The sequence below is a fragment of the Symphalangus syndactylus genome, chromosome X (assembly GCF_028878055.3).
Source record: "Symphalangus syndactylus isolate Jambi chromosome X, NHGRI_mSymSyn1-v2.1_pri, whole genome shotgun sequence".
In the NCBI taxonomy this organism is placed as follows: Eukaryota; Metazoa; Chordata; class Mammalia; order Primates; family Hylobatidae; genus Symphalangus; species Symphalangus syndactylus.
The window spans coordinates 156898799-156919565 of record NC_072447.2 but is presented as its reverse complement, the minus strand read 5'-3'; the positions used below and the strand labels follow the sequence as shown (position 1 = coordinate 156919565).

Here is a 20767-nt window from a genome sequence, read left to right as displayed (position 1 = left end):
CATTTTTAGAAAGCACAAAAGCTCGTATGTTCAGTGAAAACAATTTGGGAAAAAATTTAATGCTGACCTGGAAAAACATTATATATGCTACTGTCATGTATTTAACATATAAATGCAAGTGTATTGAGGAAAATATTCTAAAATGTCCACGGTAGTTAATGCTGAACAGCGGGACCCAGTGGCTTTTCATTCTCCCCCATTTCCCAAATTGTCTCCCGTTACGTTGTGCTACTTCAATCTGTGAAGCTCAGAGCCTCCCCTGCAACCCGAGGACAAGGGCATGCAAGTCCCAAGGTGACTTCGCTCGCTGAAAAGAGACTCAGACACGGAATCGTAGCTCGGTTTTATTTTCTACAGAAACAAACATGTAAGCCGCCCTCCTCCAGCGACAATCAGGCCCCCACAATGAAGTGGCCACTCGTGCAGGGACCATCCCCTAGGGGAGGAGGCATGACCTAGGAAAGGGCACCAGGCTGGGCTTAGCGCCTCTGTGCTGAGTGAAGCAGAGCCAAAAACACGGGCAGAAAGCACTGCATGACCCACATTAACAGGGAAAGCTGCTGGAGACAGGAGCCGATGGAGAGCTGGAGTTGGCGGTGGTCTGCAGCAGTCAGTCGGCTAAACGCGAGGGGCGAAGAACATCACGTTAAAGGCGACACCTCTGCACCCATCTCCCCAGGCTCCCTCGGGTGGCAGCGGGCCTGGTGCACCAGGTCTCTGTTCTGAGACCTTGTGTTTGGGTGTTCCCAGGTCTCTAGCTTTCTGCCTCTCTGGGGAGGCGGATCCCAGCCCTCAACCCACCACCCTCATCCGCCCAGCGCCTTCCCTGTCCTGGTCCCGAACTGACATAAACAGTAGGTTGCCGGACACGGTGAAGTCCTTCAGAACTGCCTCTGGTCGGGGAAGCGGTGCGGCATCCAGGGACAGGATCCTGCGGACCAGCTCCGCTTCCCTGGGCGACGAGAAAGGCATCGTGATGTGGCTGGTGGGGACCCGGTTAAGGAGCCATATCCTAGGATTTGGTCGGTGCCCACCTCATCCCCCCCGACCCAGGCTGTCTCCCCACGCACTGGCCCAGGTCCTGCAGCAACCCCACCCAGCTGTCTTGATTCCCCACTTTCCTCTGCTGCACCTCAAGCTGACTCCTGCGTGCCCTTCCAAGGCCCTCCCCACCATGCTCCCTGCCGCATCAGCTGGGACCTCTCCCCATCGCTTGACACTCCCCCATCCAGCCCACACCCAGCCACCAGCTCCCACCTTGCACGCTTCCCCCCAACTCCTGATCCCTTCAGACACCCAAGAACCCCTGTCTCCTGTCCCCCTGCCCCTCACCCCATCGCCCAGCAACCAACTGCGCACATGGTCCACCTCCCATCCCCTACCTACTCCCTTCCTCTGAGCCACCCCTCGACCTCCAACTCCCAGCCCCCACCCCACCCCCACCCGGCCCCTTACCCCCATCTCCCAAACCCCACCTCCCGCACCTGGCCCTGCCCTCACCCACCTCCTGGCCCTGCCCCCCACCTCTTGACCCTGTTGTCCCCATCTCACGGCCCCCACCCCGCCACCAGAACGTCCTAGAACAGAACAGAACAGAACAGAACAGAACAGAACAGAACAGAACAGAACAAGATACAACTGAAGCACGCGGGTATCCGGCCTCCTGGCCCTGCAGGGGCAGCTTCCATCCTGCGCAGAAGTGGCAGCGCCATTCGGACCCCGCGGGGCGCCTCCTCCCGGCCCCGAGGCCCTTGCTGCTCCTGCGCCCTGGGGATCTCCGCTGCCCGCAGCACCCGCCTCTCCTGGGCCGCCAGCATCGCCCCCTGGGCCACCAGGAACGCCAGGGCCTCCTGGGCCATCAGCATCACCTGCCGCGCCCCCTGTGCCCTGGCCTGCGGCCTGCATGTCTCCTGGGCCTCTGTGCGGCGTTGAGAGAGAAAGTCAGGGACCACGAGGACGCAGGGGCAGGGAGGCTGCAGGAAGTCCCCCCCCCAGTGTGAGATGGGCAGCCCGGGATCTTCAGGGCGCCTGCGCACAGGGGCCCTACTTCCGGCCCTGGGAGACCCCGGGTGAGCCCCGGAGCACGTGACTGGTTCTCACCAACCCCCCCCCCCAAGAGAGCCCGGGCCGGAAGGTGGCCGCGATGCCAGCTTGGACCCCTCACCCCTGAGCAGCAGGCTGTCCGCCGGACCCCTGTCCTGGGAGCCCTGCAGGGAGTCAGGCACTGCGGGGCCCAGCCTGTCCCATCCCCCGGGTCTCCCTCACATCCAGGAGCAAGACGGGCCTGGGAACACGGGGCCGGGGCTGTGCGGCCATCGTCCCGGACCCTGCCTGCCCTGTCTGTCCTTGGGGGAGCGCCCAGGACAGACCCCGGGGGCAGGCCTGTAACTGGGCTCAGCAGCCTCCGTCCGTGTCCTGGTCGCCCAGCTGGTGGGGTAGCTGGAATTGCATGTCGGGTGGGAGTGGCCTCCCGCCAGCCAAGGTCTCTCGGGTGCCAGGTCCAGCCAAGGTGGACGGGAGGGCCCAGCGGGACCCGGGGCCAGATCTCAGTCCTGGGTTCAACGGGTTCTGTCCCTGTCCTAGTCGCCCCGCCTGGTGAGGGAGCTGGAGTTGCGTGTGGGGTGGGTTGCGGGTGGCCTCCCACCAGCCAGGGGCTCCCGGGCTCTAGGCCTGGCCCAGGGGGACAGGCGGGACCTGCTGGACCTGAGGCTGGGTTGGGCCTGGCTCCTGGGTTCGGCAGTATCAGTCCCTGCCCTGGTCGCTCTTGCCTGGTGGGGAGCTGGGAGGTGACCCTGTGTCTGCTCAGTGGTGATCTACTTGTGTGTCTGGAAGGGGGTCAAATCCACGGGACAGGTACCTCTAGAGGCATGCAGGGGTGAGGGCAGCACAGCCCTGGGAGCTGGATGTCTGTGCCAGGCACACCTGTGGCAACAGGAGGTGACCAGACAGGACCTAGCCCTGAGGAAGGGGGAGGTACTGAAATCCAAACCACTCTCCCCTACCTTCCAAATCCAGGAATCAGCAGCCTCTGCACTTGGGAAAAGCATATTGGCACTCATGTGGAAACTAAAAAAGTTGATCTTTTGGAGGTAGAGCAGAATGATGGTTACCAGACGCTGGGAAAGGTGGGGAGGGTGGGGAGGTTAATGGGGACAAACATATAGTTGCATAGAAGGATTAAGTTCTAGTGTTTGATAGCACCGTAGAGGGACTGTAGGTAATTATTTGTTCTATATTTCAAAATAGCTAAAAGATAGGAAATGTTCCCCCAAAAAAGAAAGGATAAATGCTTGAGGTGGTGGATATCCTAAATACCCCAACTTGATCATTACATCGTGTGTGCGTGTGCATGTATCAAAATATCACATGTATCCCATAAATATGTAGAGTTATCATACATCAGTTAAAAATGTTTTTACTTACAGAAAAGAAAAATTCACCCAAGCTCTTGCGTGTACCTCCAGTTCATTATTTTCACTGCTGTATTTCATTACATATATTTCATTAAATGATGAATTTTAAAAACCAGAGAACACAACTTGTTAACACAATTACACCTGGAATAGCTGAAAATCAGACATAACCCAGTTAGCGACTGCCATCCTTCCTGTCGTCCTCTGCTCAGTCTCCCCATTCTCAGACAGGCTAAATTTCTTACCTTCAACAGGTCAGGGAAGGGAGAGTAAAGTGCACGTGACCCTGTCTTAGGAAGCAGGAAGACAGAGGGAGGGTCTCTGGGTCCCCATTATTTTCCCGGCCTATTATCCCCAGGTCAAGTCAAGAAAGGAAGTCCTAACTGATTGAGAGATTCCTGGAGATACTGCCACTGTCCTGGAAGTCTCAGCCAGCCACTGGACTGGAAATCTCCATCAATATTTCAGCCAGAGCAACATCTGCCACTACATGGCATCAAACTCCAGCCGGGAGCAGGACAGATTTGGATGGTCCAGCGGGCTTGCCTCGTTCATTTCATTAACCCCACAGTAACACAATTTCACATTGTATGTGATTGGATTTCTTGGAAACTACCTATTACATTAAGGCAGAGTTTTATAGTCCTCTAATTTATCCATTCTGCTGATGATGGGCAGGCATTTGGATAGTTTCCAGCCCTTGGCTATGAACATACTTGTACAGGTCTCTTGAAGAACATGTCCAAGTTTTTTTTGGAATTGCTATATCACAGTCAATACATACCTCAAAATTTACTAGATAATGCCATGTTTTCCCAAGTGGTTTGAGCCAATTTTCGCTTCCACCATAATGTGTGAGCGTACATACACATGGCTCAACATTCTCATCAATACTGACGGTACTAGTCCATTCTCACATTGCTATAAAGAACTACCTGAGACTGAGTAATTTATAAAGAAAAGAGGTTTAATTGACTCACAGTTCTGCAGGCTCTACAGGAAGCATGGCTGGGGAGGCCTCAGGAAAGTTACAATCATAGCAGAAGGCAAAGAGGAAGGAGTCACATCTTATATGGCCAGAGAAGGAGAAAGAGAAAGTGAAGGGGGAGGTGCTACACACTTTTAAATAACCAGATCTTGTGAGAGCTCACTATCATGAGAATAGCAAGGGGGAAATCGACCCCCATGATCCAATCACCTCCCACCAGGCCCCTCCTCCAACACTAGGGATTACAATTCAATATGAGATTTGGGTGGGGACAAAAATCCAAATCATATCATTCCACCCCTGCCCCCTCCCAAATCTCACATACTTCTCACATCATTGCAAAATACAATCATCTCCTCTCAACAGTCCACCAAGTCTTAACCCATTTCAGCATTAACTCAAAAATCCACAGTCCAAAGTCTCATCTGAGACAAGGCAAGTCCCTTCTGCCTATGAGCCTGTAAAATCAAAAACAAGTTAGTTACTTCCAAGATAAAATTGAGGTACAGGCATTGGGTAAATACTCCCTTTCCAAAAGGGGGACATCGGCCAAAACAAAGGGGCTACAGGCCTCATGCAAGTCCAAAACCCAACAGGACAGTCATTAATTCTTTTTTTTTTCACTACAAAATAATCCATTCGAACACACAGCTACAGCGCGAGACTCCTATGTACAAGCACATTGATGCTCCTGACTACCCTCAACTAGAGGACCCTTTTCTTCCCCCTTGCCTTGCAGACCTCTTCTATCGAATCTTTCATGTACTGGATCTCCTCGGCCAGGGAATCCGCCCTCTCTTTCAGAGCCTCGTTCTTCTTTTCCAGCGCTTCACACTCACCAGTGAGGACCTCCTGCTCCACCCTCTTCTTCTGGCGATACCTAGTTCCTGCTGTTTTGTTTTGCTCCATTTTTTTCACCTTCTTATCCAGTTTCTCACCCTTTACTTGTGCTGCTACCATCTTCTCTCCAGGCGGGTCATAAGGTTTGGCAGGCAGAGCCACAGAGGACACCTGGAGACGGCGGGCTCCTACTCGGAGAGCCCCTGGAGGTAGAGGGAGAGCCCAGATAAGACTCTGGGCTCATACAGATGCCACTATCATTATCTGAGGGGGCGTCTTCCTCCTTTATGCACTGAGGTATCATGGAAATGTAAGCGGTGGAGTCTGGCTTCCTAGCTCCTTCAGAGATGTCCACTTCACTGCCCAGCTCTAGACTAAAGGAATAATCTGGAGTGGAGGACCGGACCCCTGGGGAAAGGGGAAGAGGTTGCAAGAAGGTGAAGGGGGCAACTTGGTCGGGTTAAACTTTCTGGGAGATGGCAAATCGGGTTCACCATCTGGGGGGCTCCTTATTAGTCTCCTGGACTAGAGGAGCAAAGAGATCACACGAGTCATCCAACGTGGCCAGAAGCTCATCTGGCATGGTTTCCAGGTCATCTATACCCAACAGGGCATCAAAGTCAAACTCCTTCAGATCCGTTTTCTCCAACATCCAATCTGTCCCAAAGAAAGCATCCTCCTTGCCATCGTTGGAGGCACTGACCAACCCATCCACAGCCAGCCATTCGGAGGAGTCTGCCTTAGCCTTGTCGCTGGAGAACCCATGAAGTTTGAAGTGCTTGGCCACCTCCAGGTAGTCATCTAAGAGACCTAGGCTTTCTTCAGTCCCCAAATCTGACTGGTCAAAGGGGGACATCAAGCCCCCACCAACACCTCACTGCTCAGGAAGCTCATCTCTCTCATGGTGCAGTGCTTTGCTGGAATCAAGGAATGTGCTTAATTCGAAGGTGTCTTTGTCGGTTACAGCAATGCTGCTGCTGAATGCTGTAAGAAGTGCCATGGCTTAAGCCACCGGTGGGTGCCACTGCAGAGCTTGGTGCTGCTGCCACCGCTGCAAAGGCCAAGGCTGCCACAGGCACTGCTGCCCCTAAAACACCATGGTGGCCATGGACCCTGCAGGCAGGGAGGAGGGAAGGCGCGTACATGCGGAGGAAGCTACATCTGTGGGCGGGCAGAGCAGAAAAATCGTCATTAATTCTTAAAGCTCCAAAATAATCTCCTTTGACTCCATGTCTTACGTCCAGGCCACACTGATGCAAGGGGTGGGCTGTTAAGGCCTTGGGCAGCTCTGCTCCTGTGGCTCTGCAGGGTACAGCCCCCTCGGCTGCTTTCCTGGGCCGGTATTGAATGTCTGCAGCTTTTCCAGGAGTATAATGCAAGTTGTCAGTGGATCTACAATTCGGGGGTCTGGAGGATGGTGGCCCCCTTCTCACAGCTCCACTAGGCAGTGCCCCAGTGGGGACTCTGTGTGGGGACTCCAATCCCAGATTTCCCTTCTGCACTACCCTAGTAGTGGGTCCCCAGGAGGGCTCTGTCCCTGCAGCAGACTCTGCCTGGACATTCAGGCATTTCCATACATCCTCTGAATCTAGGCAGAGGTTCCCAAGCCTCAACTTTTGCCCTCTGCATACCCGCAGGCTTAACACCACATAGAAGCCACCGAGGCTTACAGCTTGCACCCTCCAGAGCAGCAGCCGGAGGCATATCTGGGGCCCTTGTAGCCATGGCTGGAGCTGGAGCAGCTGGGGCGGAGATAGCAGTGTCCCGAGGGTGCGCAGGCCAGCAGGGCTTTGGGCTGGGTCCAAAAAACCATTCTTCCCTCTTCAGCCTCCAGGCCTGTGAATGTCCCTCAAAAAATTAAAAATAGAACTACCATATGATCCAGCTCTCCCACTTCTGGGTATAGCTCTGAAGGAAATGAAATCTATTTCTTCCTGAATCAGTTTTCATAGTTTGTACATTTCTAGGAATTTGTCCACTTCATCTAGGTTATCTAATTTGTTGGCAAACAATTGTTCACAATCTTCTCATGTAATCCTTTTTGGGGGTAGAAAAATTCAGTAAAAATCAACAAAATGAAAAGGCAACCTGCAGAATATTGAGGAATAATATATTGTTCACATCTTATCAATATAATAAAATATGTGCATTTTGTGGGGGCAATAATAAATACTCTGTTTTTTCCTCATCAGCTATAACAGGGTTGGAGTCTACAGTGATATCTTCTCAAGTCTCAGCATCTGTGTCACACTCAGGTAGCACCACACAGTCCCGAGTGAGCCCCTAACAGATACTCATCTCCCTTGGGACAGAAGCAGCACATAGACTTCCATCTCTGGTCATTAGGTCCCGTGGCCTAGGGACCATGTCTCAAAATTAGCTTCGATGCCATAACATATTTGATCAGAATATAGGTAATGTGATAAGGTGAAATATAGGCATTCCAACTGAACTTCAGGCATAGTGACGGCAAATTGGAAAGAGATGCAAAGAGATTTCAAGGACCTTGGAAATTCACAATGTCATTTAAGAAGAAAACAGATGTCACTCCATTCCAGTAAAGAATCACAGACTCAGCCATGCATGTTGGCTCATGCCTGTGGTCCCAATATTTTGGGAGATCGAGGTGGGAGGATCGCTTGAGCCCAGGAGTTCAAGAATCACAGACTCTTCCAGCTCCCAGTCCAGTGCTCTTAACCACTACTTGCTGCCAGTCATCAATATTCTCCCATATTTCCTTTAATGAAATAGGATCATTAAAGCTTAGGGGGAAACATTTGATAGGAAAAGATTTCACGTATTTTTCTAGGTTTTCATTTCCTCTTTTTGTTGTTGTTTTTTTGGAGACAAGGTCTCACTCTGTCACCCAGGTCAGAGTGCAGCGGTGCAATCACGGCTCACTGCAGCTTCGACTTCCCAAGCTCAATCCATCTTCCCACCTCAGCCTCCCAAGTAGCTGGGACTACAGGTGCACACCTCCACACCCGACTCATTTTTTAAAATTGTTTGTAGAGATGCCGCCTGACTATGTTGCCCAGGCTGGTCTCAAACTCCTGGACACAAGCAGAGGCAGAGGCTGTCTTACAGTTTTTCCGTTTCCCAGAGTGCCTTGCTAAATATCCAATTGTTGACTGAATCTTTAAACTCAGAAGTACAAATTTACTGCACTGTAAAGACATAGACTCAACAGGTACAAAATCTTTGGTCTTTCAATCAACATAGGTCATGGAAACATCACTTCATTCCTAAATGCCAACGTAATGAATACAAGAGAATTGGTTTGAAACAAACATTTTGATCAGTGTTCACTTAAATTCCCAGGGGATTCCCACCTTACTCCACTCCCTCAGCTCAGCACACGTAGTATAAGCCACACTAGTCCACATCTGATGTTACAACTTTCTGTCCAATTTCAGAACACCCTCCTTTCACCAATTCATGACCTGCAACCCTTCCACCGCCATTTCCACAAGCAAACTTCAGGTCTTTTTTCAAGGTGAAGTGCCGTAGTTACTGCAGCACTTAAGTATTTTTTAACCGTTGAACATGCATAGAATTGTGCTACCATTTTCATTAGGTTCCTATCTTCGTTTTTTTATGTGTCACTGACAAAGGTTTTGAGTATTGTGTCCCTAACCCCATTTTTCCTATAAGTTTTGCGATTTGTACTACACAATGATTTTGAGGTACACGTATGTCATGCTATAATCATAACTCATTGTATCATGGTTTGGGGAAAAAATTAACCAATAACCAGTTTATTTTTTCAAAGATAACAGGCGTGCAAGCTTCCAGCAAATCTGCTTAAGCATAAGATCAAATCAGAGAACAGTTGTTTTTCCTCCAACGTCTATCCAGTGGCTAGCTAGCCCTCAAATCAGACACTAGATTTGGAACTGGAAGGACATCATTCACCTTGAAGTAGTGAACAAAAACATGGTTTTCTCAAGAAATAAAAGGGATAAAAGTCATTATAAAAACTGTCTTTTCCACCAGGCATGGTGGCTCATGCCTGTGGTCCCAGCTACTCAGGAGGCTGAGGTGGGAGGATCACTTGAGCCCAGGAGGTCGAGGCTGCAGCGAGCCGTGATCGCACTGCTGCACGCCTGCCAGCCTGGGCGACAGAGCAAGACCCTGACTCTAAAAAAGGGAAATTATCTTTTCCATCCTCAGAGCAAGCATGCAGAATATTATTGTCATCCTATTCATAGATGTGGAAACTAAACCTAAGAGAGGCTGAGTGACTGGCCCAAAGTACCATGGCTGATAGGGGTTGTAATGAACTCAAGTGGTCTTTGTCTAGGATCAGAAATACCACCACTATATGTAATGGTGCTTGTAACTGTGACGTGTTATTTCCAATTGTCTGCAAAACACAAACATGAATAAATGAGCTGAGTTGTTGGGGAAAAGTAAGAAAAAGGTGACACTGTTAGGGTTACCTATCTCTCCACGTACCTCCTAACATCAGACCCTGATTGGGGCAGAAAACCCTGGCCTGTACCACGATAAATGCCTCCTGTCCAATAATAGGATGTTCAACAGCTCTTTGGTACCAATGATGAACAAATTTTTTGCAAAAGAATATTATTGCTGCAATTGGCCGGGCATGGTGGCTTACGCCTGTAATCCCAACACTCTGGGAGGCCGAGCTGGGCAGATCGCTTGAGCCCAAGAGTTTGAGAGCAGCCTGGGCAACATGGCTGTACCCACTCTCTACAAAAAATTGTAAAATTTGCCAGGCGTGGTGGCGCACGCCTGTGGTCCCAGCTACTCTGGAGGCTGAGGTGGGAAGATGGCATTGAGCCCAGGAAGTCAAGGCTGCAATAAGCCATGTTCATGCCACTGCACTCCAGCTTGGGTGACAAAGTGAGACCTGGTCTCTCTCTATGTATCTGTCTATCTCTATCTCTATATCTATATCTATATCTATCGTCTATATCTATATCTATAGCTTAGCTATATCTGCAACAGTGAATAGAAACCCCTTTAGCAAAGTGTTCCCAAACTCTTGCTTCTAATTCTTGACCAACTCAGAAGTAAAGGAGGAGAATGAAGTGAAGGAAGTCATACGTTTCCGTGCTCTCATGCATATTTTTATTTCTGTAAGGTCGGTAGTAATGTGCCTACTTTCATTTCTGATTTTAGTCCTCTCTCTCTCTCTGTTTCAGTCCAGCTAAATGTGTCTCCATTGTTCTTTAAGCACTTCCTTATTTTTCTGGGACAAGATGATCCAGTTAATCTTGGACTTTCTCTGCCCTAGCCCTGGAATCAGTCATTTCTCTAGTGAGCTCTGTTCTTTTGAATCAAGACTGTTGTTTAGAAATCGAGACCCAGGCGCTAAGTCAACTCATTGCTATTGAGATGTTCCCAGGCCTTCTAAGTGATGGAGCTGAGACATACTCATACGCACAGCCCTATTTTACGGCTATGTTTATTTCTATAACTATCTGTATATTGAAAGCCATCAGTGTATCAGGCCACTCTTGCACCGCTATAGAGAAATACCTGAGACTGGGTAATTTATACAGAAAAGAGGTTTAATGGGCTCTTGGTTCTGCAGGCTCTGCTGGACGCACAGTGCTGGCATCTGCCCAGCTTCTAGAGAAGCCTCGGGAAGCTTCTACTTGTGGTGGGAGGCAAAGCAAGAGCTTGTATATCTCATGGCGAAAGCAGGAGCAAGCGAGAGAGAGAGAGTGTGTGTGTGTGGGGGGGGGGATGCCACCCACTTTAAAATGACAAGATCTCTCGAGAACTCGCTATCACGAAGACAGCACCAAGCCATTCATGAGGGATCCACCCCCATGACCCCAACACCCTCTATCAGGCCCCATCTCCAGCCCTGGGGATTACAAGTTAACGTGAGATGTGGGTGGGGACAAACATCCAAACTAGATTAATGAGTTCACACCAACAACTCCAAATCGAATCCACATTCACGCCTTCTCCCTTTTCATATCTGCAACTCCTTTTCCAAAGGGTGAGAAAGCCAGGTCCCTACATCATTCATATATTTACTGCAAAGCCAATCAATCATCTGAGCCCATCAGGTCACCACCCAACTTGGTACACGTTCCTCTCTTGGACCCCTGACCCCTCCCTAGGACACGGTCACCCTCGCCGACTCCCTTCCTTACTCCACAAAACTTCCTTGTGCAGGCCACTGCTGCGCTCAGCGGAGGATCATGTTTCATTCACACTGGTCCCCAGCTGCCCTCCACACTTTCCTTGAGTGGGCTCCCAATCCCAGGGGCTTTTGGAGGAAGAGGGGCAGGAAGGAAGACCAGCAGAGCAGCCGGCAGGAAGGGCCATTATTCCTTCTGATGCTCCATTCGTAGCCAATGGCAACTCAAACTGGTTGGCCGCGTGTCCTCCTGACAAACGCTGTGGTCATGTCTCAGACTTACCTCCAGAGGGAGCACTTCAGTCCACAGTCTTGGTGCCAGCTGCAATGGCATTAGCATCGCTTTGAAGGCTTTTCAGGGGACAGAGAAAGCAAATAGGTATTTTTTAGAAAGAGAAAAATAAATTGAGTTCATCACGCCTGTAATCCCAGCACTTTGGCAGGCCAAGATGGGAGGATGGCTTGAGCCCAGGAGTTTGAGAGCAGCCTGGACAACACAGCGAAACCCCATCTCCACGAAAAAATAAAAAATTAGCCGGGCGTGATGGCACGCGCCTGTAGTCCCGACTATTTGGCAGGCTGAAGCGGGAGGATCGCTTGAGCCCGGGAGGTTGAGGCTGCAATGAGCTGTGATCGTGCCACTACAATCCAGCCTGGGTGACAGAGTGAGACCCTGTCTCAAATAAATAAACAAACAAATAAATAAATAAAAAGTTAGGCAGCTTTTACTTTTTGGATATATATATATTCCCTATTCCCTGCGGATATTCTCAAGCCTTTTTTTTTTAAGTTTTTAAAGTTCAGTTGTTCTGTCATCTGTGTGGTGCTCCAGCATCTGTTTTGAGTCTGGCTCTGTTGCCCAGGCTGGAGTGCAATGGCACCATCTCGGCTCACTGCAACCTCCACCTCCCGGCTTCAAGTGATTCTCCTGCCTCAGCCTCCCAAGTAGCTGGGAGTACAGGTGCCTGCCACCACGCCTGGCTCATTTTTGTATTTTTAGTAGAGACGGGGTTTCACCATATTGGCCAGGCTGGTCTAGAACTCCTGACCTTGTGATCTGCCCACCTCGGCCTCCCAAAGTGCTGGGATTACAGGCCTGAGCCACTGCACCCAGCCTCTAGCATCTGAACTCTTAGTCTCATGGTCTCTTTCCTGCCCCGGGTGTGCTTACTTTTTATGCACTGCTCAGTGTCTTTTTATTTTAAGAGCTCAGGTGCACATGTGCAGGTTTGTTATATGGGTAAGCGTGTGTCATGGGGGTTTGTTGTACAGATTATTTCATCACCCAGGTATGAAGCCTGGTACCCATGAGCTATTTTTCCTCATACTCTCCCTCCTCCAAACCTCCGCCCTGCAAAATGCCCCAGTGTATTTCATTCCCCTCTATGTATCCGTGTGTTCTCATCATTTAGCTCCCACTTATAAGTGAGAACATGTGGTATTTGGTTGTCTGTTCCTGTGTTAGTTTGCTAAGGATAATGGCCTCCAGCTCCATCCATCTCCTGCAAAGGACATGCTCTCGCTCAGGAACTTTTGTGGAGACTGCATTTCAACCCCAGGCTCCCACGAATCCACACATCCATTGGGGTAACCGTTGTGGGTTGAATTGTGTCCCTCAAAAAGGTATGTTCAAGTCCTAACACCTGGGTGCCCGGGAATGTGACCTGATTTGGAAATAGGGTCTTTGCCAATGTAATCAAGTTAAGGTCATACTAGATTGGGGTGGGCGCTAAGCAAATGTGACTAGTGTCCTCATAAGAGAGAGAGGCAGACACACTGGGAAGATGACCCCACGAAGAAGGAGGCAGAGATTGAAGCGGTGTCTCTACAAGACAGAGAGTGCCAAGGATTGCCAGAAACCACCTGGAGCTACGAGCAAGGCGTGGAACAGATACTCCCACAGACCTCCAGCAGGAACCAATCCTGCTGACAGCTGGATTCCAGACTTGTAGCTTCCAGAACCACGGGTGAATCCATTTCTGTTGTTTCGGCCACCCAGTTTGTGGCCATTTCTTATGGCAGCCCTAGAAAACTAACATGGGTACTGTGGGCCCAGGACCACCTCGGACCAAATTTAGGACTCGAGGGCCACTGAACGGCCCCACCAGGAAAACCTAGACTGCACGTCTGCACAGAACCTGGCCCTTGGCCACAACTTTGCCCATGAGTGTTTTCCTTTTCCTTTCATCTCCTGCTTCCCCGCAGTCTGCAGAGCTGGGGTGGGGTTTCCTTAATGTAGCGGGGGCTGCTATGCAGCTCCCCACACTTCACAAAGGCCTCCAGAACCAAAACCCAAGCTTGCCCAGGTCGGCCAGCATCCTCGGGGAATAAGCAGCTTCAGTGGCGTACTTCTTCTTGGATTCCCACTTCCTCTCAGGTTTTGCCCTCTTGTTGGTTCTCAGCTGTTTTGAACAGTCTCAAACTGTTTCATCTGTCATTTGCAGTTATTTTCAGCAGAAATATCTGTCTCAATAATACCACCCAGCATCACCAGAAACAGATGGCAGGTCTTGCAGTGCTTTCGGGGATGGACAGACAGACCACCCTGACCACTGCCCGCTAGGTGCGGGAGAAGACTTATTTCCAGCTATAGCACACATTTGTCGACTTTGGCTCTCCTAGACTGAGAAAGCAAATCCCACTCCTTCCCCTCAGGCCTGCGACACTCGGAACCAACGCGACCGATGGAATCCCTGGATCTCCCTGCTTCCTGTGCCCGCTGAGTTCTGTTCCTCCAAGAGTACAATGATATCCATCAGCTGCCTGCCCCCTGCTGACACACTTTCTGTTTGAGGGTTTGCCTCTCAATGACTACAGAGAAAGCAGCCTGGGCCGAGTAGAAGAGCAGCTGCTAGTCTCCTGATTGGTACCAACCCTGGGTCTCTGAGGAAAGGACAGAGTAGGGTCACTGTGCTTCACAACACAAAGTCAGTCGCCCATTCTCCCTGCCAGTTCTCAAGCCTATAATCCCAGCATTTGGGGAGGTCAAGGTGGGAGGATCACTTGATTTCCAGGAGTTCGAGTCCAGCCTGGGCAACACAGTGAGACCCTGTCTCTACTGTTAAAAAACGTAAGGAAGGAAGGAAGGAGGGAGAGAGGGAGGGAGGGAGGGATAAGGAAGAAGGAAGGAAGGAAGGAAGGGAGGGAAGGAGGGAGGAAAGGAAGGAATAAGGAAAAAAGGAAGGAGGGAAGGAAGGAAGGGAGGAAGGAACGAAGAAAGGAATAAGGAAGAGGGAAAGAAGGAAGGAAGGAATAAGGAAGAGGGAGTGAAGTAAGGAAGGAAGGAATAAGGAAGAGGAAGGAAGGGAGGAAGAAAGGAAGGAAGGAAGGAAGGAAGGAAGGAAGGAAGGAAGGAAGGAGGGAAAAAAAGGTCACCTGTCAAACACAGCTTTAGGAGAGGATATAAATGTTCAATGTTGATCTTCTTCTGTGTCTTCATTTGCATTTTCATGGGAGCTTACAGGAGGCGCACAGGTGTCTTAGACAACATTTTAAAAATAACAACTTGAGGTTTAATTCACTAATGTGCTACACAATTCATATAAACTTGAGGCTTAATTCACCAGTGTGCTACACATGTGAAATGTGCTACACAATTCACATGTCTAAAGTGTAAAATTCGATGGTTTTTAGTATATTCATAGATACGTGCAACCATCAGCATGACCAGCTTCAGGACATTCTCATCATCCCAAAAGGAAACCCTGTCTCCATCAGCAGTCACTACCCGTTTCCCCCAACTCCTCCAGCCCTGGGCAACAACTAATCGACTTTCCTTAGACAACATTTTGAGCCCTTATTGGGAGGAATTATAGTCGAATGGAAAATCCAGTTTGGGGCGTGGTGTAAACTGGAATTGCTTTCGTGGTTTTTCCTTGTGCCTTCCTTGGGTCAGGCACTGCCGTAAGAGCATTGCATCCATCCTTTCATCAGTACTCTGCTGCACACGGATGGCATTTCTGCCCTTTTTACAGATGAGGAAACTAAGGCTCAGCGACATTAAGCAAGGGGCAGAGTGGGGCTTGTCCATGAGACCCCAGAGTCTGTGCTCTTGCACATACATTATCAGGCCAACATGATCTATCCATCTGAATTCCAAATAAATAAATAAAAATGCTTATAAGAAGTCCCCCCATGCTGGTGGGAGGTAGTGGCTCATGCCTGTAATCCCAACACTTAGGGAGGCACAGGTGGGAGGATTGCTTGAACCCAGGAGTTTGAGACCAGCCCAGGCAACATGACAATACCTGCATCTCTGCAAAAACGAAAAAAAAAAAAAAAACCATGGGTTTTCTGTGTTATCTCTATCACATTAATGCAGTCATTTCTACCAAGCAGCATTTATGGTGACAGGGTATGGTCTCCAAAAATATTGACAGAGAAATCCTGATGGCGCTTCATCACTTGCTCCCCATTGCTCGCGTGACCACCTGAGCTCTGCCTCCTGTCAGATCAGCGGCGGCCTTAGATTCTCACAGGAGCGCAAACCCTATTGTGAACTGTGTGTGTGAGGGATCTAGGTTGTGTGCTCCTTATGAGCATCTAACTAATGCCTGATGATGTGAAGTGGAACAGTTTCATCCCCGAACCGTCATCCCACGCCCCATCCCCGTCTGTGGAAAACTTGTCTTCCACAAAACCAGTCCCTGGTGCCAAAAAGGTTGGGGACCACTGTTCCGGGGGATGGTGCCTGACTGAGCTGGAGGAGGCCTCTGCTCTCCCTCTGGTGGAAGGAGAGAGAAAACAAAGCAGAATAAATGAGGCCATTTGGACTGCCAAGCAAGGGAGTTAAAACAGTGCAGTGTGATTTAGGATGAGGACTTTAAGATGAAGAAGGTGATATACTTAGAACTGTTGAAAGTTTAAACTTAGGGCTGAATGACAAAAAGAAATCGGCCATGCAAAGATGAGGGGACAACAAGGACAAACGCTGTGTGTTCGAGGAAGGGCCAAAAGGCCAGCGTGTGTGTGGTGCGGCCGGCATGTGGTGCGGCTGGGTGCAGCGGACCAGCAAGAGAGGGACATAACGTGATGTCCCAGTGGCATGAGGGCTCTGCGAGCCAGGCTGAGGATGAGTTCAGGTTCCCAGGGTAACTGAAGGGCATGGGAGGGTTTCAGCAAAGGTTTACCAGATGACACCGGCTGCCGTGTGGAGAGTAGATCTCTCCAGTGTGAAAGCAGCAAGGAGGTCACTGTGCAGTCTAGGCAAAAGGTGAAGGGACTCAAGAGTTTGGATCATGAGAGGAAGAGGAATCCGTTTTGGCTTAAGCAACTGGGGATGAGGGAAAGGGCAGAGTTGGCAGGGGGTGGGGGCTAAAAGTCCAGATCTGGCTTGGACGGGCTACTGGGCCCATTTTCATGAAGGAACAGATCAGGACTGGAAGACAGAAATCTGTCATCAGCATCAAGGCCTTGAAGACGGACGAGGTCACAAAGGGGGAGTGTCTGAGCAAGGAGAGGAAGAGAACTGGGGAGTCAGCTCGGAGACACAGGAACCAGCAAGGAGCCTGCAAGGCAGCTGCCGGGGCGTGGGAGGAGAACCAAGGGGTCTGGGGAGGAGAAAATGATGGTGCTAGGAACTGCAGAACCTCTCAGCAGGCACACTGCACTCAAACCCCTGCGCGAAGACACCCGGCCACCACCTCACGGGGCCTCTGGGAGCCTAAGGCCACACCCCTGGGGCACCCCAGCCCCCTGTCGAGTGAGTTCCCGTCTGGAAACGCTCAGGGCTGTCCAAAGCATTTACTGTCTGTTCCGGCCAACACCTGACCTCCCTTTCTTACAGCATTTACTAGAGAGGGCTTACCCTGTCCCTTTGAGACATCTGTGTGGCACCCACAACCCAGGGTCTTTCCCGAGGGCCCCGCAGCCACTCCTTGGAAACGGAAACCTCAGGAGGCACGGGGCCCGGTCTCCCAGTCTCCAAGGGAGGGAAGAATCCCAACCTTGGTAAGCACCGGCAGCTCCCACACACGGCTGGCGTCGTGGCAAGGACGCTGGCTGCCCCGTCATCTTTCACTTGAGCCTGCACTCGCCCCCTCCCGACTCCCTCATTCTCCCTTCGCAAGGCCAGGCCGCCTCTGCTGGGGCGGGAACGGAGCTCAGCTCTCTCCCCCGCAAGCAGGGGTTTCTGAAGAAAATCTCTTTTCCCAGCTTGAACAAAGGCCCGCTTTTGTGTACCTTTGTGTATCTCCGGTGTTCTTGTCAAAAGAGGAGGACAGGCACAGAGGCCTGTGGGGACAAGGCCACAGGATGACGGAGATGGAGGCTGGAGAGGTGCAGCCGGCGGCCCCTGGCGCCGTGGAGAGGCCTGGAAGGCCGATCCCTCATGGCCCTGGCGGGGAGCCCGCCCTGCCGACACCACCAGTAGCTCAGCCTCCAGGCCTCCAGAACCGGGAGGCCACGCGTTTCTGTGGCTTCGGCCCCACGGTCTGTGGCGCTTGGTCACAGCAGCCCCAGGAGACACAGTAAGCCCCTGCCCCGTGCCTTGCTGAGCGGCCGTGTCAACAGCGGGCTCTTCCCTGCCACTGGCACAGAAGAAAACCAAGCTGCGTTAACACCCGAGCGACTGTGTGGGAAGATGTATTCTCTGTGTATCAGAGGAATGTGTGCAAATTATAGGCATTTAGGAAATGTATTAACACGTAAGGAAAACTTCTCATTACTGGCCACCCAGCTACTCACGTCCGTCCAAGTGTTAGCAGGGTATGCACTCAGAGCTTTTACTTCTCTATTGGGGTCACGCTTTATCCATAAGTTTGTCACCTGGCCTGTTCACACCAACATGCTACAAGGCATGTTGTGTGTGAGATGTTCAAAATGCCAGCTGTGCCGGGCCACATCGTTACATATGCAGCCTCTTATCTCACCCCGACCTTTGGCAGCTACACATGATGAAGTGAAGCACCTTCCCAATGCCAGAGTCATCCTGAGTGCCCGACTCTCTCTTAGGGTTACACACCAGGGCTGAGGACGCTGCCTATGGGCTTGCTCCATCCCAGCAAATGGCCCCCTCGGAAGGGGCAGCATTGCAAGGGCCGCTGTCCTGCACCTTACCAGCAGAGCGCCCACCTAGGGCTTCATCGGTTGCCATTTTCAGATCACTTTTTGCTTGCTGTCGGACTTGGTGTTGTTTTAGTTACTGATGAGGGTGAAATGTTTTCTCACTGTGCTTACTGGTCGCCCGCACTGTTCTTGTGCATTGGTTGGCAGGAGGGGGAGCGAGCATGAACACCAGAGAACACCAGAAGCTCCGGCAGGGATGGGCTTCTGGCTTGTGGATCAAGGGGCTGCAGCCAATAGGGCAGGCAGGCTGGTTCCCTCCCAAGAGTAATCCGACCAGTTGTTCTGGAAGCTCAACCTAAGTAAGGCCGAAAAGGAAAACCCTGGAATGCCGTACTTCTGGGCAAATGGTATGGTTTTAAATCCTTGGTGTCTGGTGTACGGTCAACCCTACACTGTGCTACCGGAGAAGGAAGGAGGCAGCCCCACCTCCGGGCAGGGTGGTGGGTCTAGACCAATGCCTGGTGGGTCTAGACCAAGATTCTGACTCAGTTGGTCCAGGGGGCCCAAGCAGGGGTGTTTTTCCGGCTCCTAGGCACTGCTGCTGCGTTTCCCCTCATCTGTGTGCACTGGAAGATGTCCCCATACTGGGTTGTGTGGTGGCCCTGAAGAGATACGTGCATATCTTATGGGTGTGACCTTCTTTGGGAAAAGGGTCTTTGCAGATGTAATGAATGCCAAGATGAGGAGATCATTCTGGATTATCCAGGTGGGCCCTACATCCAATGACTGGCATCTTTTATGAGACAAAAGGGAAGACACAGACGAAGAGGAAGACACTGTGTGATGACAGAGGCAGAGACTGGGGTTGATGGCTCTATAAGCAACCAGCAGAGGCTAAGACAGAGGCCTTTAAATGATTCTCTTGGCGCCTGCAGAGGAAGCCAGCCTTGCCGGACGTGGTGGTGGGCACTTGGAATCCCAGCTACTCAAGAGGCTGAGACACAAGAATTGCTTGAACCCTGGAGGTGGAAGTTGCAGTGAACTGGGATGGTGCCACTGCACTCCAGCCTGGGTGTCCGAGCAAGACTCTATCCAACAAGAAAGAGAGAGAGAGAGAGAGAGAAGGGAGGGAGGGAGGGAGGGAGGGAGGGAGGAAGGAAGGAAGGAAGGAAGGAAGGAAGGAAGGAAGGAAGGAAGGAAGGAAGGCAGGCAGGCAGGCAGGCAGGCAGGCAGGGAAAGAAAGAAAGAGAAAGAAAGAAAGAAAGAAAGAAAGAAAGAAAGAAAGAAAGAAAGAAAGAAAGAGAGAGAGAGAGAGAGAGAGAGAGAAAGGAAGGAAGGAAGAAAGGAAGGAAGGAAGGAAGGAAGGAAGGAAGGAAGGAAGAAAGAAAGAGGGAAAGAAAGAAAGGAAAGGAAAGAAACAAACCAGCCTTGCTGACAACTTGATTGCAGACTGTGGCTTCCAACACTGTGAAAGAGTTTCTGTTGTTTTAAGCCCCAAGTGTGCAGTACTTTGTTACAGCAGCCACAGTCTACTTATACACCCTCCCTCCAAAAAAAATGTAAAGTGCTCTTGTAGAAAAATTGCAAGATTAGGATTTAAGTGCAGCACCCGTGAGCAGAGAAACTGTGCCTTTCACGTTTTCCCAAGTAGAATCTGAGGGGCACCTGGCTTGAAGGAGGAGAAAGGTCACTCACCCCCTACACCCCGCCCCCAGATGCTGAGAAAGCCCTCAGGCCAGGTTAATTTTTAGGCCTCATATCCCAATTCTAGCCAGCCTCACACTGTCAAATAGCAGAAAGCCCTGTGAGGAAGCCTCAGGGTGGATGCACAATATCCTGTTCCCAACCAGGGCAGCTTGGAGGAGGGCAGGGAAGGAAGGCCCGGGTGCTGGGGAGTCAACTTCCAACTTTGTTTCCTTTGCTACAATTGCAGGGTTAATGCCCAGGGCTCTGACACCCCAGGAAATTTCCAGAATCTTGTAAAACAAGTAGTCGTCTGTTGTTCATAATTCGGGCCAGTGTAGGAAATGGCATCACAAACTTCTGGAATATGATGAAACAGCCACCACCGGTCACACTGGGCAACAACACTCTTGAACACAAGAGCATGCTTCGGTGTTAGAAAAAGAAAAGTGCTCATGTGTGAAGCATCCTTCCGACAGACCACAAGGTGGTCATGACGACTCCAAACTCAAGGCAGTAAAAGGGGGAAAAAATGGATAAATGTGACTACATAAAGAAAAAAAAAACTTCGAGGCTGAGAAGCACCAGTAGTTTAGCAGGGTGTGGTGGCGCGCGCCTGTGATCCCAGCTACTTGCAAGGCCAAGGCAGGAGGACTGCTGGAGCTCAGGAGGTCAAGGCTGCAGTGAGCTCTGATTGTGCCACTACACTCCCGC

At 50.8% G+C, this 20767-nt stretch overlaps 1 protein-coding gene and 1 pseudogene across 1 annotated transcript; both read right to left on the bottom strand.

The window, feature by feature from the left end:
* Nucleotides 1-338: 338 nt before the first annotated feature.
* Nucleotides 339-4395, bottom strand: LOC129475529 (cancer/testis antigen 1). Its single transcript, XM_063634651.1, has 4 exons — nucleotides 3424-4395; nucleotides 1637-1918; nucleotides 848-982; nucleotides 339-618 (listed from the first exon to the last, which is right to left on the bottom strand). The coding sequence occupies exons 1-4, from the start codon at nucleotides 3489-3491 to the stop codon at nucleotides 480-482; spliced, it is 624 nt and encodes a 207-aa protein (XP_063490721.1). The 5' UTR covers nucleotides 3492-4395; the 3' UTR covers nucleotides 339-479.
* Nucleotides 4396-5106: 711 nt separating this feature from the next.
* Nucleotides 5107-6144, bottom strand: LOC129475599 (cyclic AMP-dependent transcription factor ATF-4-like; annotated as a pseudogene).
* Between the last annotated feature and the right edge of the window lie 14623 nt (nucleotides 6145-20767).

What these genes read in the sequence shown, in the direction of transcription:
- LOC129475529 (XM_063634651.1), bottom strand. Translation starts at nt 3,491, where the DNA reads ATGAAATACAGCAGTGAAAATAATGAACTGGAGGTACACGCAAGAGCT. An exon ending in TGGGTGAATTTTTCTTTTCT is followed by an intron (nt 1,919 to 3,423) that starts GTAAGTAAAAAC and finishes AACGCCGCACAG; the next exon opens with AGGCCCAGGAGACATGCAGG. An exon ending in TCCGGCAACCTACTGTTTAT is followed by an intron (nt 619 to 847) that starts GTCAGTTCGGGA and finishes CCTCGCGTTTAG; the next exon opens with CCGACTGACTGCTGCAGACC.